This window comes from Rhizopus delemar, genomic scaffold (assembly GCF_000149305.1).
Source record: "Rhizopus delemar RA 99-880 supercont3.5 genomic scaffold, whole genome shotgun sequence".
Taxonomy (NCBI): domain Eukaryota; kingdom Fungi; phylum Mucoromycota; class Mucoromycetes; order Mucorales; family Rhizopodaceae; genus Rhizopus; species Rhizopus delemar.
Window position 1 is genome coordinate 3,256,815 of NW_027137831.1, and position 16,841 is coordinate 3,273,655.

A 16,841-nucleotide genomic window follows, 5' to 3' on the forward strand; every position below is an offset into this window, starting at 1 on the left:
GTTCCCAAAACACATCCATGTTCTTTGCTCTATATTCGTAATAGTTGAATTTCAACTTCAATTGATGTCCTACGTGCTCGATTGAATTTAAGTCGGGGATCTAAGCTGGCCAATAGTTAACATAGCTCTCTTGGTGGCTACATAACTAGGCCATTGTAAATTATGCCTTGTGCTTTGGGTCATTGTCATGCTAAAACTAAATGTTGGACCAGTCGAAATTGTAGTACTTCATAGTACCACAAAGCGTAGTGTTCAAAATATGCTGGTAAACACCCGAGTACAACTTTCCATCGTAAATTCAGCAAGCATATTCTGGTCCTTCAGAGGTTATACAACACCAGGACATCAATTTGCTAGCTTCATGCTGAATTACAAAATCCAGGTCATGATGTTGAAAAAGGTCACTTGGCCTTTTCCGATAGTGATTATCACCATCAAAGCCCTATACGTTGATCTTGGTTTCATTAAAGTAAACGATTTGCTGTCAGTCAACCATTGCCCAATCCTGATGCTCCTTGACCCATTCTAACTGATGCTACGTATGCACTTTTGTCTGAAATGGCTTCTTTTTTTCTATCAGAAAATGGAACTCCATTGATTTCAGTACGTTAATTTCTGACTGGTATGAGGTATCATAGCCAAATCCAACCAGCTCCCGGTACACCTCTTTAGAAGCCTTTAGAACCCATTCCATGACTTTTCTTTTGATTAACCGCTTCGTCACTTTGGAGACTACTGTAGGTCTACCACCTGTGTTTACTGTCCTACTTGAAAACAGCCGTCTAGAGTATCTACTAACAGTTGATTCATGTAATCCAGGCTCCTTGGAAATATCATACATTGATGTGGATGCGGTTAATGCCTGTTTGTGGTCGTTTATTTTCTCCTCTGACAGCCGTTTAGGCTGTAATATAATGGTTTAAATAATAAAGGAAAAGGTAAAAACAAAGATCAAGAAACAGTTTGGGTACTTTTTGAGACTGATCTTTATTTCAGTTTAAGTTAAAGTAAAAATTATTCTAATTGAAGGCAGGTATTTATATCTTATTGAGTGAGTGGCTTGATATCTTCCATTGTTATCGTTCTTCTAATCTTCAGGTACTTTAGCAAGTGTTATCTCTAATTATGATTATGAAAACTTTTCATTTGTTCTTTTGTATGTTTGTCATAGATTATCTTTTATTCTGGGAATTTCTCACTGAATTGAATAACGTTATTTTACGCGTTATTTCAATTATGTGAAAGATTAGCAATATTCCTGACATTGGATTGGATTTGGTTATTTTAGTTGATACTTCTTCTTATCAAAGAACTCTCATGAATACGATACATATTCTAAAAGAACATGTTTAATTGGAATTGATTGTATGATCTTATTTAAATAAACTTATACTTTATTTTATTTTAATTATGATCTTGTATTAAGACTTATATTTATTAATGTCAACTACAATCAGTTACTGTTCTACAACAACTGGATCATCATTAAGGCATGTAAACATTTATCCTAACTGAGATATTATTATTAGCCATAATATCCATTCACGGAACTAGAGGATTTTATATTCATCGGTACCGTCTCCTAAATAGTCCTACATCCAGAGTTATCTGAAATCATCCCAATAGCATAATTGACAATACAAGCTAGGAACAGTGAAGTGTTTTAAGTATTTAAAGTATGAAAAAGAAGAATTAACGAGACCGAACAATAGTTCTGAAGTCGAATACTTTTATTAAAGAAAGATTGCAAGGCTATTTATATTAGTTTGAGCAAGACCTGAGATTAAATGACAAGAGATAGTTACGACCGATATGATTTGACATGTATAAGAAAAATTATATAAACTGATGTAAATAATCAACTGTTGAGATGAAAGTGAAACTTGGCTGTTCAGGGCAGTTGGCAATTATCAGGATCTATTCTTATTCAAACTCATTTGTAAAGATTTAGCTTAGAATGATAAGACTGTTATCTTATTGACATGTCAAAACATGACAGTGACCACCAGATCTTGTTAAGTAGATCAGACTGATTTGAATAAAAGTAAAAGTAATGTGTAGAAGATAAAATAAAAAAGAGATTACAATGAAGTATATGATTCAAGGGATTATTGGTTCTTCCTGTTTATAAAATAAAAAGTATTTTGTTTCAAAGGAGATTTATTTGGATAAGGTAAGATAATAATAATAATAATAATAATAATAATAATAACGATGCTTGGTAAATTGTTGATATTTATATGTTTGGTTTTCTTGATTTTGTGCTGTTTTTGGGTTTTTGTGTTTTTCCTTTGAATTGTGAATTTTGTTGAGTTTTTCAATTTCATTGAGTTATCAAAATTTTTGAAAATATTGTAATTTTTATTGCTTTAATGGCTTGAGATTTGAATAGGCTTTTAGATTGATAATAGAGTTGATAAGAAGATTTGATAAGAGTTTTTAAAGGTAGATTCGTTGCTAATAGTGACCACCAGATCTTGTTGAGTTGATCAGACTTGTTTGTAGTAATTTAATAAGAGTTTTGAAAGTGTTTACAATGAAGATAATTGGCTTCAAGGGACTTGTCTTGCTTGTGTTTTAAGAGCGTTATACCAAAAGATTCAGGGATAAAGATACTTGGTTTATTGATAAAATATATTTATATTGTTAAAAAAGTCAAGTTAAGTCAAGCTAAGTAAAGTTTTTCAAAAAGAGGATAAAAAGCTAGGCTTTTTATAAGCAAAAAAATATAAAATTCAATTTTTACCGAAAGTAAAGAATATTGACGAAGGTTAAAAATCTTGAAGTGGTTAAAAAATATTTCAAAAGGTTAAAAAAATATCAAAAGGTAAAAAGTATACCAAATGGTTAAAATTTTGTCAAATAGATAAAATAATGACAATTTGCAAAGTGGTTTACAAAACGTCAAAAATTAAAGCTTGAAAGTAGTTTCGGAGTTCACATCTTCATAATCATAGCTACAATATGAACTTAGTTCAGGTCCGAACTTTCTTTGACAAGTGGCACAGTTTGACTAAAAGGATCTATAATTTCGTCACACTACACTAGGACTGAGTCCCTTCTTCAGCAAAAGTTACACCAACTGCGTCACAACGACATGCAGTTGGAGCAAAAATTGCCTACTGGGTGAATCGAACACCCGTCCTTTGCTTTACGAGAGCAACGCTCTGCCAACTGAGCCAAGCAGGCTAATCGCCCTGTCGTAGCCAAAAGAGGTAAGCCTTCACTCAATGTTCCGGCTCGGACACTGCACCCAAACCCTATATTCTAAATTATTATACATCGGGTATTTTAACAGTGGAACATCGTGTAAAATAATACGAAATTGAATTTTCAGAATAGAGATGTAATTTTTGTACCAAAAAAAAGCTAGAAAAAAGTATATACTATATCTGTAAAGATATATATATGTTTACACTCTCATACTGAATAAAATGAAATTGTATTTCTTGTAAAAATTTTTTTTGTCTCTTTTGTACTACATGAATCCATGGCAACTTTTAAATTGGGAAAATGAAAAATTTTCAAAACCAGTGTATGATTTTTTAATTTCAACAAAGGCCAATAAAGTATATCTATTGGATTGTAAGCTCGGACATATAACTATTTGAGTTGCGACGTTCTCTTATCAAGCATACTGAATTTGCTATACTGCAAAAAAAGAAAAAAGAAAAAAGAAAAGTATGCTTAGTTTATGTACCCAAAAAAAAAGATAAAAAAAAATTGTTTGTTTACACTGAAAAGATAAAGAACAACATTTCTTAAGTTGCGAAAGGGAACATAGGCTCAATGATTTTATCCAACAAAGAGTAAAATTAATTGATTACAATTGGAACAACAGAATATATCATAGGAAGTAATAAATGCAAATGTTAAATAAGAGATAAAATAAAAATGAACAAGGAAAAAAGAAAAAAAAAAAGAAATACAATTTTCCTTTTTTTGACCACAAGGAAAATAGCTTCTACCACAGATGATAAGGCAATGTTTAAACGACTAAAGCTAAGCAGAAAATAAGGAGGAATGGGTTTGGTAGTCATTTTTATTTTTAACTGCAAAAAGAAACAATAATTATTAACATCAAACGAATTTACATGTTTTGAGATTCCTTATAGCAGAGACTATAAAAAAGAGCTATTGTTAAAGAAATAAAATAGTGCATCTTAAGAGATTTAGAAAAAAAAAAAAAAAAAAGTAATGTTGAAATTAGAGAATTGCAATGTCGGAATTACTTGCATGTGAAAAAAAGCAATGTTGGAATTACTTGCATGTTAAAAAAAAAGAATGTTAAAAATGACATTTCAAACGAATACCTACTTTTACAAATTGCCTTAAGTTGAACAAAGCCTACATACGGGATCCTTGTTTTATTCATAGAGTATACAAAGATTTACTTTGGGTTTTAGAAAGCGGTTTTAGAAATTGCACTGAAATTGGAAATATTTTTTTTCAACCAAGAAAAAAAAATCTAACTGAGATGTCAATTAGAAATGTGTTAATTCATTTACCTTTGTTTGCTAATTTCAATTTCTTATTCAATGTATCTATGCTAATTTATGTGCTTTTTGTCCCAACTTTAAGAATATCATCACTTTGTCTTTTTTCTTTTTCTTTTTCTTTTTTTTTTTGTAAAGTAGTGCAGTTAAGTAAGCCAATCAATATAGTACTGAATATGACGGGAAAAGATTCAAATCTTTCAACAGAAAAGTTGAATTGATTTTACTCGATGAAAAATGTATTATTATTTAGTCGCAATTGTATGATGTCGTAATATAGCAACATCAATTGAAATTTGTTAAAGATTCTTATTCTTTGATTTTGGAGTTGTATATAAGGAGTTCATAAAGCGACATATCAAGTGCATAAAAACTGTTATTGTATTCATACAAAAAAATAAGTACTCATGAATAAATTTAATAGCATTGATTTACAGTAAAACCATATCTCTATAAATAAATATGAGACTTCTGCAATAATTACCTTTGATCTGTTGTTCATATCGGTATTTTAAGAATCACATCGGGACCTGTTTTTAAGAACGGTACATCAATGTAATCCTATTTGATAAATATTGTTAAATCAATAAACAACTCACATCATCATTGATTGATTCGTCAAGAAGACAACATGTCATATTTATCCATTATCTTTCCTGAATCTTCCCATTCTCTTTGTATCATTATTTTAACCGATGAATAGAAATAGCGGTAAAAATTTACATATTCAAAAAGTATAAATAACATCAATTGTTGTTGTAAATCAAACAGTATATAATTAGTAACGCAAGTTCTTTATTGTATTTATAATGTACTCTTCAAGCCCATACAAATTCCATTGTTACTGCGCCCAATGCTCTGGAGGAGAAGCAGGCAAGTACCAATTTGTTACGCAATGGACTCTTGCTCGCCATAGAAAGAAAGAAGCTGTTAAAGGTTTGTTACTTACATTAAGATAGTTTTTTTGCTAACGCATCATATAAACAGGTGAATCAGAAATAATTCCAGAAGTTAACACCAATAATGAAGTGATTCCGTCAAGTGAAAATGATTCTGAGAATAATGGTGATGAAGACTTTTCTAATTGGCAAGTCATTGAAAATGATGAAGATGATGCCTCTAGTTGTATGGATGTTGTCGAATTCAATGTGCCCAAAGGTAAAAACCTTCTAGAATTGTTTTAATAAAATATAAAATACTTACTTTGTCAAACGTTTAGTTAAACTTGAAAGATTCCAAAGTGATGTTGTTGCTTTCATAGCAATTTTCTTGACGTATTTCCAGCTGTTTTTCATTTCTGAATATGCTGCGGAAATAGTTATGAAATTTGCTAATGATCTTGTTGTCCTCTTACATTACGAACCAGTCTTCCCTACCAAGTTGGACACTCTTCGAAATGCTGTTGGAATTGACTATACCTACAAAGGTATGTTTCGCCTTGTTGTCTGTCCTGAATGCCATACCCTGTACCAGCCTGAAGTACACTGTGATTCGAAGTGCACCTTTTCTGAATTTCGCATCACATGTAATGCCCCACTCTTCAAGCCTGCTACGATTGGTGCAAGCAAAATGTACGCCAACAAGGTCTCTGCATTCAATTCCATCAAGTATGCCTTGACTGTGATGTTCTCTCGACCAGGCTTTGAATCAGCAATAGAAGCATGGCGCTATCGTACTCGTCATAACAACACCATGTATGATATCTATGATGGTCAACTTTGGAATGAATTCAAAGATAGAGATGGTAATTTATTTACCAGTCAAGCTAGATCTCTTCTTTTTACGTTGAATGTCGATTGGTTTCAGTCATCCAAAAGAAACGTGTACTCTGTAGGTGCTATCTACTTGACAATAAATAACCTTCCAAGATCCATCAGATACAAAAAAGAAAATATCATCTTGGTTTGCGTTATTCCTGGTCCCAAAGAACCCAAGGACACACAAATCAACAACTATCTACAAGTTTTGGTAAATGATCTGAAGGAGCTCTACTATGGTGACTTTTTTACCTGTACAGCTGAATCTCCTAACGTGCCTGTTCAAGTTCGTGCTGCTCTGTTCTTGATTGCTTGTGATATTCCTGCTAGCCGAAAGGTTAGTGGGTTTACTTCATTCAATGCCACTGTACCTTGTAACAAGTGCTCAACAGCATTTCCTGCTCGTTATAATACTCATCTTCAACGTGATTTTTCTTTTGGTCTTGAAGATATTGATGCTTGGTCACTTCGTACCAATATTGAAAACCGTTATCATGCAAAAAATTGGAAAGAAGCAACCACCAAGAGAAAAAGAGCCGACTTGGAACAGAAGTTTGGTACTCGGTTCTCTGCCTTACATGATTTGGAATATCTTGATCTTGTTCGTTGTACTGCCATTGATCCTATGCATGGTCTTTTCCTTGGAACAGCAAAGAAAATGGTTAAAATATGGCGTACAACTATTTGTGACCTTACCCATGAATTATACCTGACTGATGCTGACTTGAAAGAAATGCAAAAAGAAGCAAATGATATTATATTGCCAGCACAATACACGCCAATCAATCAGAAAATTGCCAGCGATTTCTCTGACTTAAAGGCTGATGAATGGAGAACCTGGTGTCTTGCTCTTTCTCCTCTTTTGCTCAAGTCTCGTCTTCCAGTCCGTCATAAAGAAAACTGGGCAAAGTTTGTACAGGCTTGTCATATCGTATGTCGTCCATGCATTACCCAAAATGAAGCCACGATAGCACACAAGCTATTCCATGAGTTTGTCCTTGGTGTTGCTGAATTGTATGGTCCAGAAATGGTTACTCCAAATATGCATCTTCATCTACATTTGAAGGACTCCATTCAAGACTTTGGTCCGATCTATGCATTTTGGTTGTATGGCTTTGAAAGACTTAATGGTGACATTAAGAAGATGACGGTAAACTACAAAACAGCATTCGAAGTTACATACATGAAGAAGTTCCTTTCTGTTGTACACTATGGTGACTACATCCGTAACCTACCACAAGGAATTAAACAAAATCCAGTGATGATGTCTTCCTTTGTCTATTTGTCACCAAGGCCTTCTGATTCCCTTGTTGCTTCATCTGTTTCAACCAGCTTTGATTTCAGCTTATTTGTCAGTGCTCCTCTACGTTTGAATGATACCTTCACTGGTGCTGAAATTCTACCTCCTGATACACAAGCTTCTGCTAGACACAAAGTTAGTGTTAATAGATTGACTCAAGCCCATTATGTTTACCTTCTTGCCTTTTACAGACTTGTATATACTGATCGAACATTCGCAAGTGCGCTTATTCCAGAAGACCACGATGACTTGTCTACAATGGTACTTCCCGATATTTCTGTTTTCGCTGAAATCGAAATTCTTGGGCAAACGTATCGATCAAAAGCATCGCGTACTACTCGTGGTTGCTATATTGAAGTCGCTTGTAATCCTACTATTCCTGGAAAAGAGGCTGAGATGCGAATTGGTGAAGTTCAGTATTATTTTAGCCATCAGCTTCAAATGAAGAAAACTATGATTCCAAATGGTCGGGTCTTTGCCCCAAATGCTTTTGATGAACACCTCTTTGCTTTTGTACGTTGGTATAACGCTCCTCTTCATCCCTTTCAAGGATTTGAATGTCTTGGTGCCGCGTACTACCACAACTCTTTTCGACCAGCTGGTTCAGACTGTATTCTTCCAGTATCGCGTATCTTTACTTGTGTTGCTATGAAGCAAGGTTATCCTGATAATCATGTTGTCTTTTTACCTCTCCCAAGAAAAACCATTGGTTTGTAAAAAGTAAAAAAAATAAAAAAATAAAGTAAAATAAAAAAAGTAAAAGTAAAAAAAAAATTTAAAGTTTAAAAATCCAAACACCGCATTTCTTTTTATTTTTTTTTGTTCATTTTATAATTTTTTTTAAAACTGAAAGTCGTCTTCATCCAACTGCATTTCAGAACCAAAAGCCCAAGCGATACTCTCTTCAGTTATATTTTCTTTTCTGACGAAGTCAGGAACAGGCAGCGAACATTTTCTTCGAATGCGAGGAAGAGACTGAATGTTGCTGGTTCCAGTCCTTTGTCTCTTGGCCCTGTCACTTGCTATCTGATCATCCAACAGCTTGAAGAATTCAGTGCACTAAATATTGGATAATGAGCTGATTGCGCTTAAAAAGATATTAATTAAACTTACTGCTGGTGATCTGTACTTTGGTACACGAACTTCAAAATAATCAATGGTTTTTGTACACAAGACAGACATGCGTTCCTTTTCGGTAAAAGGAATTGTTCTATCTGGATTTTGCTCCAGAAGAACTTCCTCTACCTTATCCATTGTATCGCTATTATACATGTCTTCTTCTTCAGACATGTACTGCTGTTGAAGCAAGTACTCGCAGTTCGGATAGTTGTTGTAAACGCCTTGATCCTTGTGCTGCTCATACATTGCTTTCCGTGTTTTGATTTTCTAAAAAAAAAATCAATTATAAAATAGCAATAGCCTTTATTGTCCTTACGTTGTTTTTTCGAGTCGTTTTAGCAGCCTTTCTTTTCTTTACGAACTCGTCGACAACACCAACCTCCTCTCCAGCCATACCAGCTTTCTTGGTATAATACTGCCTTTCAAGGTATTTCCGCAAATCGCGGCCATTGGTATGCTTGTACGCATAATGGCTATTGACATACTCTTGCAACAGCTTAAGTACTTTTTGATTCTCAACAGACTTTAGAGGCTTGCTGAGATCGTACTTAGATGACGGAGGTAAATCATTGTAATGATTCCTCACAGCATCCTAAAATTAAAGAAAAAAAAAGTAATTATTACACTTGTTTAAATTTAAATTATTAATAACCTTACCTTAATCGCTGTTGCAATTGGTTTTGCACTTTTGCTGGATTCTTGTTCAAGCTCGCTGTAGGCTTCTTTGACCTTGGCAAATGCCACTTGCAAGGCACGCTTTTCTTCCTGCTCTTTTCTTAACATCTCCTTCAAAGTGTCAATTTCCTTTCTCATATCCAGATAAATGGAGAAGGAAAGAGAAGCTTCATCACGTCCAACATCTTCAGCTTCACGCATTCGCTTCTGGACATTGGTCATAGGGGGGTAACCAGGTCTAGGATAGGCAAAGCTATCAAGAATACCATCACTTGACACAAACTCAGGAACAACAGCACGGGAAGGAAGAGCAATTGGCTGCCCAGCAGAGTTAGAGCCACGAGCATTGACAGGAGCAGGGTTGAATTCGATAATACGGTCAGACATAATGTTATAAGGTACTTTGAAGAAAAAGTAAAGAAGCTTAACATTGAAGTTGAACACACCTTAAATACTATTGCGTTCAATTGTAAACTCAGTTCTATACAAATCAAAAAATCTATAAAAGGATTGATGTCTCAGATCAATCTTTTCTTTTCTTTTCTTTCTTTCTTTTTTTTGATTTGTTATCCCAGGTAAGTTGTTCTTTTTTTTTTAAAAAATTTTTTTTCTAATGTACTTTATTAAAAATTCATAGGTATACTTATGGCTATTATAAGTTCTTGAGTCCTTTCTGTATCTGTTTATGTGGTACGTAAGTTTCTAAATTTTCATTGTCTTCATTAACATTCAAATTTAGTTTCCTAAGCTTGATTCTGAAGCTGTTTGAACTCCTTGGTATCGTCTTCTAGTTTTTAAAGAGGTTTAAGGTAAGAAAGTCGGGTACATCATGTTTCACTGTAATTAATCTTTTATTTTATTCAGTTTCAATTCTACTTTCCTACTGCCTAGTCCACTGCCTTCATCTTTCTTTTGCTTCAGATCTCTTTTGATGCTGCTTCATTGTATTTGTTTGTTTTGCCTGTTTTGTCTGCTATATTGTATTGTTTGCTGCTTCTGAGGTCTAGGTAAGTGCAATTTTGAAAAAAAAAAAATTTGGTATCTACCGTTTAAAGGTGTTGTTTCATTATTCCCATCGATCCCTTGTTCCTTTTCCCGCCTTTTTGTATCATTTTTAATAAACAAATGAACCAATAATACAGTAGGTCAAAAAACTGCTGCAAGGAATCCATTTTTCTTGGTTTTTATAGCGCATATCCTGTTACAATGGTACAAACTGCCTCTGTTCCCACATAGTAAATCTTCTACATGCCTTGAAAAATCCGAAAGAGTTTAAGCCCTATTGGATAAGTATTGAAGGAAGTATGAGATGCGCAATTTGAAAATTTGAAAAAATGAAAATTTCAACGGAATGAATTTATTTATTAATATTTGGTTGGTCCTCTTTTTCTATTAATAATCTCTTGAGTTCTTTCCGAAATATTATCTACATGTCTTTGACAAAGTTATTTATTGAAGTCAATTCATATTTCCTCAACTCGTTCCCAAAGCACATCCGTGTTCTTTGCTCTCTGTTCGTAATAGTTGAGTTTCAACTTCAATTGATGCCATACGTGCTCGATTGAATTTAAGTCGTGGCTCCGAGTTGGTCAATCGTTAATATAGCTCTCTTGGCTACTACATAACTAGGCCATTGTAAATTATTCCTTGTGCTTTGGGTCATTGTCATGCTAAAAGTAAATGTTGGACCAGTCGATATTGTAGTACTTCATCGTATCACGAAGCGTAGTGTTCAAAATATGCTGGTAAACACCCGAGTTCAAGTTTCCATCGTAAATCTAGCAAGCATATCCTGGTCCTTCAGAGGTTATACAACACTAGGACATCAATTTGCTAGCTTCATGGTGGATTACAAAATCCAGGTCATGATGTTGAAAAAGGTCACTTGGCCTTTTCCGATAGTGATCATCACCATCAAAGCCCTATACGTTGATCTTGGTTTCATTAAAGTAAACGATTTGCTGTCAGTCAACCATTGCCCAGTCCTGATGCTCCTTTTTCCATTCTAACTGATGCTACGTATGCACGTTTGTCTGAAATGGCTACTTTTTTTCTATCAGAAAATGGAACTCCATTAATTTCAGTACGTTAATCTCTGACTGGTATGAGATATCGTAGCCAAATCCAACTGGCTCCCGGTATACCTCTTTGGAAGTCTTTAAAACCCGTTCAATGACTTTTCTTTTGATTAACCGCTTCGTCACTTTGGAGACTACTGCAGGTCTATCACCTGTGCTCACTGTCCTACTTGAAAACAACGTTATAAAGTATCTACTAACAGTTGATTCATGTAATCCAGTCTCCTTAGTAATATCATATTTTGATGTGGATCCGGTTAATGTCTGTTTGAGATCGTCTACTTTTCCTTCTGGCAGTCGTTTAGGCATGCGATTGGTAATAAGGTAAAAAAGAGAAATAATTTAAGTAAGGAAATATAAAATTTAAAATAAAGGAATTGTAAGCGCTTTTATATACTGGCAACATTCTAATCATGTCAAGAATGTGAAAAATTATGATAGCAACCGGTTGGGTCGTATTAAAATTCGTCATTTCAAACATATCTGAACAAGTAAAAAATGTCGGATGTTCATAATACTACCTTTAGCGATCTCAAATTCCACCAATAACCATTGCCCATATCCGATAATCGACGAATAAATGCACTTTCCATTGAGGTACAAACAGTCAAAGTTTGAGATAGTTTGGTGCAGTATCCATGGACAAGCAGCTGTAAAACATGAATTTTGCAATTCCTTGCAGCAGTTTTTTGACCTACTGTATATAATCAATATGACGATAAAGCCCCAAAATAAACGAATAAAACTAAATTTTTAACCAATAATACCGTATTTTAAGCCTATTTTATTTCCTAATATAAACCATCCAGAGTTATATATAATCATAATAAGCCAATAAGAAAGTATTGCGAAAAGGCAATAAGCCAGTAAAGAAGTAATATTCAAGAGAAATAGACGTATAAGGAAGTATTACTAAAGGCAATAAACCAATAAAGGAGTAGTATCAAAGAAAAACGCAAGCATGTAAGGTCCAATAGAAAGGTGTTATGTTTGTGTATCATCGTAGAAAGAACAATGAAGCGGCGCGTCACCAAAAGTAACACGGTATTCCACATACATATCTTAACATTTAGAGCAAAATACACGAAGTATATATTTTATGAAATTTGTAAATATATTGACGTAAACTCGAAATATCTGATTATATTCTGCCAAATATATTGTTCTATATATAGCAATTATGTGCAGTGGGACACTGCAAATAATCGTTCCAATTGGATAAAGCATATCGCAAGATTGAACATTTTTTGGTTAACAGATATTTATGGGTTTTGGAGAAAAGATGTAACTTTCGTTGTATTGGTCATTTTTGAATTTTGAAAAAAGATTTAGGTGCGAAAAAAATAAAGAAATTTAACGATATTTTTGTTTTTTTTTGTAGCGTAAGTATTCATAAAGTTATTCATATTTTAAAAAAGTGTCTGTTTTTTTTACAGATGATCTTTTTTTGGAAAGCCTGTTCCTCTTTACTGTTGAAAGACCGATGTCTTCTTTTTTTTATTTTTGAGGCAAAATGCGGAAATCAAAAGCAATTTGCGATTATTTTGTTCAGAAGAATACATATTAGGAAGGTGGTTTGTGTTTTTTAGCTTAGATCATTACAAACGTGTTACAAAACGTAATAAAATAGTCGTGTTTGGGAAAAAAAATGACCTGGTAAAAAAAGACTTCGTAAAAAAAAAGACTAATTTAAAAAAAAAGACGAAGTGAAAAAAAAAAGAGTCTAGCAATAGAAGGTTCATTGTTCAAATGAAAACAATCATCTAACAACAAGTACACTTCATAGAAATGCAAACTACTTTTACATTATAAAAAAAGAATACGTGTATATTCTAAAAGAATAAAAAATAAAGAAGCTCTGCTAACATTTTGTTACAAGGCAGTTATAATTAACAAATACATACAAAACACTTTTGTTTATCAAATAAATAGATTGCTTTATTATTTTTTATGACAAATAATATAAAAGAATATATGTTTCTTAAGCTTATACTAGTTCATTACTTACTTTATGTTTGCACATGGGTGTAATTTGCCATTAGCCATTAGCCATTAGCCATTAGAGATGTGAGCAATGGCAACTTTCTTTACCAAAAATAACTTTTCAGTAACAAGCAACAATAAAGTCTGTTATTCTTATAGTTTTATCGTATTGGAAAGAACAACTTTGCTCATGAGGTTCATGTTCGTCATCCGAATGTGTCCCATTAGGAATTCCTAATGTAAGAAAAAAAAAGAAACCAACATTAGACTTGGTTGCTATTATTTTTTTTTATAAACTTACATTTGACCAGAACTTGAGCTTTCTTTTTTATCTTTTGTACCTTGAGCATCTAGTGTATTCCATGAAACAAAGCCAGGGAAAAAAAAAAGTTACTTTAAGCACCGACTTTGTTTTTTGAAATTTAACATGTTTTTTTTATCAGGCATGTTTTCTCTTTCTACCTATTTTTTTGCTATTTCCAAATTTAAAAACTATAAACAACATGAACAACTTCAACGCTACCAAAATTGTTTGCACCTGTTCTGAATGCATCAAACACCCCAATGGATATAGAATGCTTGCAAAGAGAACTGTAAGAGGCCATGTACTTATCGACAGAGTTAGAAACAGAGGTTTTTTTTTTATTTTCCAACAGAAATACAACCGTGCTAATGTTAAAAAAAAAACAGAATCAAGAAGAGCAAATGAAACTAATGACCACGAGGAGGAAACCATTGAATACTCTTCAGCAATTCCTGAACCAGAAAGTGAAGGTATATTATTAGTCAACAAAGCATTTTATATAAGAAAGTTTTTATTTATTGAATTCTATTTTGCAATCTGGTAGATGGAATGAGCATTGACGAAGAGGAAAGAATGAGTGATGAACAGCAGCTTCGTCACCTTTTGCTGTTGTTCATTGTGCTTTTTCAAGCAAAGCACCTCTCGGTGAAAGCCGGTGAAGACTTGTTGGCCTTTCTTTCCTTCTTTGTTCGTGCTCTTGGCCATGGCATGGAGATTCCTACAAAGATCTCCACTGCTCGTAACATGGTCAATTATTCCTCTGCCAGTAGTGGTGTCTCCCGTTTTCTTGTCTGCTCTCTTTGTAGAAGTGTTTACGACACAGGAAGTTTGCATACCCGGCAATGCCCTTTTATTAGGTTTGCGAACAATCCTCACAGACAAGAGCACCCATGCGGCAATTCACTTTTTATTGGTAGCAGCCTCAAGCCTGTCCTCGAGTTTCCGTACAACTCAATTGTCGAAACGTTGAAGAAGTTCTTTGTTCGTCCAATATTCGAAACAGAAATCGAAGAATGGAGACATCGACATGTGGAAGAAGGCGTGTTTTACGATATTTACGATGGTAGAGTGTGGAACAGTCTTGTTGATTCGGCTGGAGAACCATTCGTAAATAGAAGTCGATCATTAATGGTTTCATTGAACGTTGATTGGTTTCAACCTAGTGATGGTATGCACTACTCTTGTGGTGGTGTATATCTCACAATCAACAACCTTCCAAGGAGTTCCAGGATGAAGGTTTCCAACATCATCCTGGTTGGTATGATTCCTGGGCCTGGCGAGCCCACGGATGACCAGCTCCAGAACTTCATGCGACCAATGATTGCAGAGCTGAATACCTTGTACGGAGGTATAATGATGCCAACGTACCAGAACAGAAACGGTGAAATGGTACGTGTTGCTTTGATGTCCGTTAACTGTGATATACCAGCAGCTCGCAAAGTAGCTGGGTTCATGGGTCAATCCGCGCACAAAGCCTGCAACAAATGTTCGACTGTGTTTTCGCGAATCAGTACTGGTGCAAATTCAACGAAGCCAGATTTTTCAGACTTTGACGATGAGCATTGGATTCTGCGAAACAATACCCAGCAGCGTCAAGAAGCATATGCTTGGCTAAATGCCACTCACATTACGCAACAACGAACCCTGCAGACGAACACAGGAAGTAAATGGAGTGAACTTCACCGACTAAAGTATTTTGATGTCGTGAGATTGACAACCGTTGATCCCATGCACAATTTATTTCTAGGTACGCCAAAAAGAATGGTTGAAGTTTGGGTAGATCACGGGCTTCTTACAACAGCTGATTTCAAAGCCATGGCTGATGAATCAGCTTCAATTGCTATCCCTTCACAGTACTGTAAAATCTCTAAAGGTATACAAGTATAAAAGAATTTGTACTATTATGAATCTGAACACTAATTTTTTTGTTATAAAAAAAAAAAAAAAAAAGAAAAAGGCAAGATTGAAAGTACGTTTAGCAATACGAAGGCTGATGAGTGGAGAACGAGGTGTGTTGTGCTTTCGCCTTTTCTCTTAAAACAAAGATTAATCGGTGAACATTTCATCAATTGGATCAGATATGTAGAAGCAGTAAGGTTGGTGACTGGTCCTTTAATCACAGCAGATGAAATTCAGACAGCACACTCCTTATTTAAAGAATTCGGCAAGACCTGTGTTCAACTCTATGGAAAAACATGTATAACACCTAATATGCATATGCACATGCATTTGAAAGAATGCTTTTTGGACTTTGGTCCCTCCTATGCCTTTTGGCTTTATGGTTTTGAACGATTGAATGGTGATGTCAAAAAGATAAATATCAATTACAAGACAGGCTTCGAAACCACCTACAGTGGGTGGAAAAATGGTTCCAATGTTTTTGATTTGCAACTTTAAAGCTTTATATCTTTGGAACTACAAATGGTAACGGCTCACAAAAACATGCATTTTTTAGCGCATTTACAGCTAATATTACTGAAAAAAAATTTTGCTTGTATTGTTACACAATCGGGAAAAAATTAAGATTAAATACAAAAACCAACATTGGAACCATTTTTCCACTATGTGCATTATTTTATTAATATCTTGTATGACCGCCTTTCGCAGCAATTACAGCTCTACAACGGTCAGGCATACTATCTATGTATCTCCTACAGTCTTCTGCTGTAAAAGTAGACCATTCTTTTTCAACACGATTCCATAATTCATGCACACCTTTTGCCCTAGTATCATAGGCACTTAACTTGAGCTTAAGGTGGTGCCAGATGTGCTCTATTGGGTTTAGATCTGGACTTTGTGAAGGCCAGTTGAAGGTATGATCACACTTGAAGTTGTTGTCCTTGAACCATTGCTTAGCTAGCTTAGACGTATGTTTAGGATCGTTATCCTGCTGAAAATAGATGTCTTGAGGATGGTAACCATAGTACTCAAGGCTGTCCATAAGGGTTGTACCAAGTATTCCGACGTAATCAGAAGCCTTCATTGTGCCTTCACTAATCCAGCATGCATAACCAGGTCCGTCATAGGTAATACAACCCCATACCATAATGCTACCACCCCCTTCTTTAACTGTTAAGTCGAGATGATGGGGTTGAAGTTTATCATCCAGGTGAATTCCACCCACAATGT

The 16,841-nt window shown here is 34.5% G+C and overlaps 5 protein-coding genes and 1 non-coding gene across 6 annotated transcripts; 2 read left to right on the forward strand and 4 right to left on the reverse strand.

Moving 5' to 3' along the window:
- Positions 1 to 298: 298 nt before the first annotated feature.
- On the reverse strand, positions 299 to 841 carry RO3G_07975 (uncharacterized protein; the record flags this gene model as incomplete). Its single annotated transcript, XM_067662565.1, has 2 exons — positions 299 to 442; positions 608 to 841. The coding sequence occupies 2 exons, from the start codon at positions 839 to 841 to the stop codon at positions 299 to 301; spliced, it is 378 nt and encodes a 125-aa protein (XP_067518666.1).
- A 2,275-nt stretch (positions 842 to 3,116) lies between these two features.
- Positions 3,117 to 3,189, reverse strand: RO3G_19088. The gene has a single exon. It is a non-coding gene; the product is annotated as a tRNA-Thr (tRNA).
- A 2,116-nt stretch (positions 3,190 to 5,305) lies between these two features.
- RO3G_07976 (uncharacterized protein) lies at positions 5,306 to 8,270 on the forward strand (the record flags this gene model as incomplete). The annotated part of the gene is made up of 3 exons (XM_067662566.1): positions 5,306 to 5,432; positions 5,484 to 5,654; positions 5,716 to 8,270. The coding sequence occupies 3 exons, from the start codon at positions 5,306 to 5,308 to the stop codon at positions 8,268 to 8,270; spliced, it is 2,853 nt and encodes a 950-aa protein (XP_067518667.1).
- A 342-nt stretch (positions 8,271 to 8,612) lies between these two features.
- Positions 8,613 to 9,734, reverse strand: RO3G_07977 (uncharacterized protein; the record flags this gene model as incomplete). Its single annotated transcript, XM_067662567.1, has 3 exons — positions 8,613 to 8,939; positions 9,031 to 9,264; positions 9,330 to 9,734. The coding sequence occupies 3 exons, from the start codon at positions 9,732 to 9,734 to the stop codon at positions 8,613 to 8,615; spliced, it is 966 nt and encodes a 321-aa protein (XP_067518668.1).
- A 4,249-nt stretch (positions 9,735 to 13,983) lies between these two features.
- Positions 13,984 to 15,599, forward strand: RO3G_07978 (uncharacterized protein; the record flags this gene model as incomplete). The annotated part of the gene is made up of 4 exons (XM_067662568.1): positions 13,984 to 14,001; positions 14,065 to 14,182; positions 14,257 to 15,375; positions 15,460 to 15,599. 4 exons carry the CDS (start codon positions 13,984 to 13,986, stop codon positions 15,597 to 15,599), a joined length of 1,395 nt encoding a protein of 464 aa, XP_067518669.1.
- Positions 15,600 to 16,290: 691 nt separating this feature from the next.
- Positions 16,291 to 16,758, reverse strand: RO3G_07979 (uncharacterized protein; the record flags this gene model as incomplete). Its single annotated transcript, XM_067662569.1, has 1 exon — positions 16,291 to 16,758. The coding sequence occupies one exon, from the start codon at positions 16,756 to 16,758 to the stop codon at positions 16,291 to 16,293; it is 468 nt and encodes a 155-aa protein (XP_067518670.1).
- Positions 16,759 to 16,841: the final 83 nt, after the last annotated feature.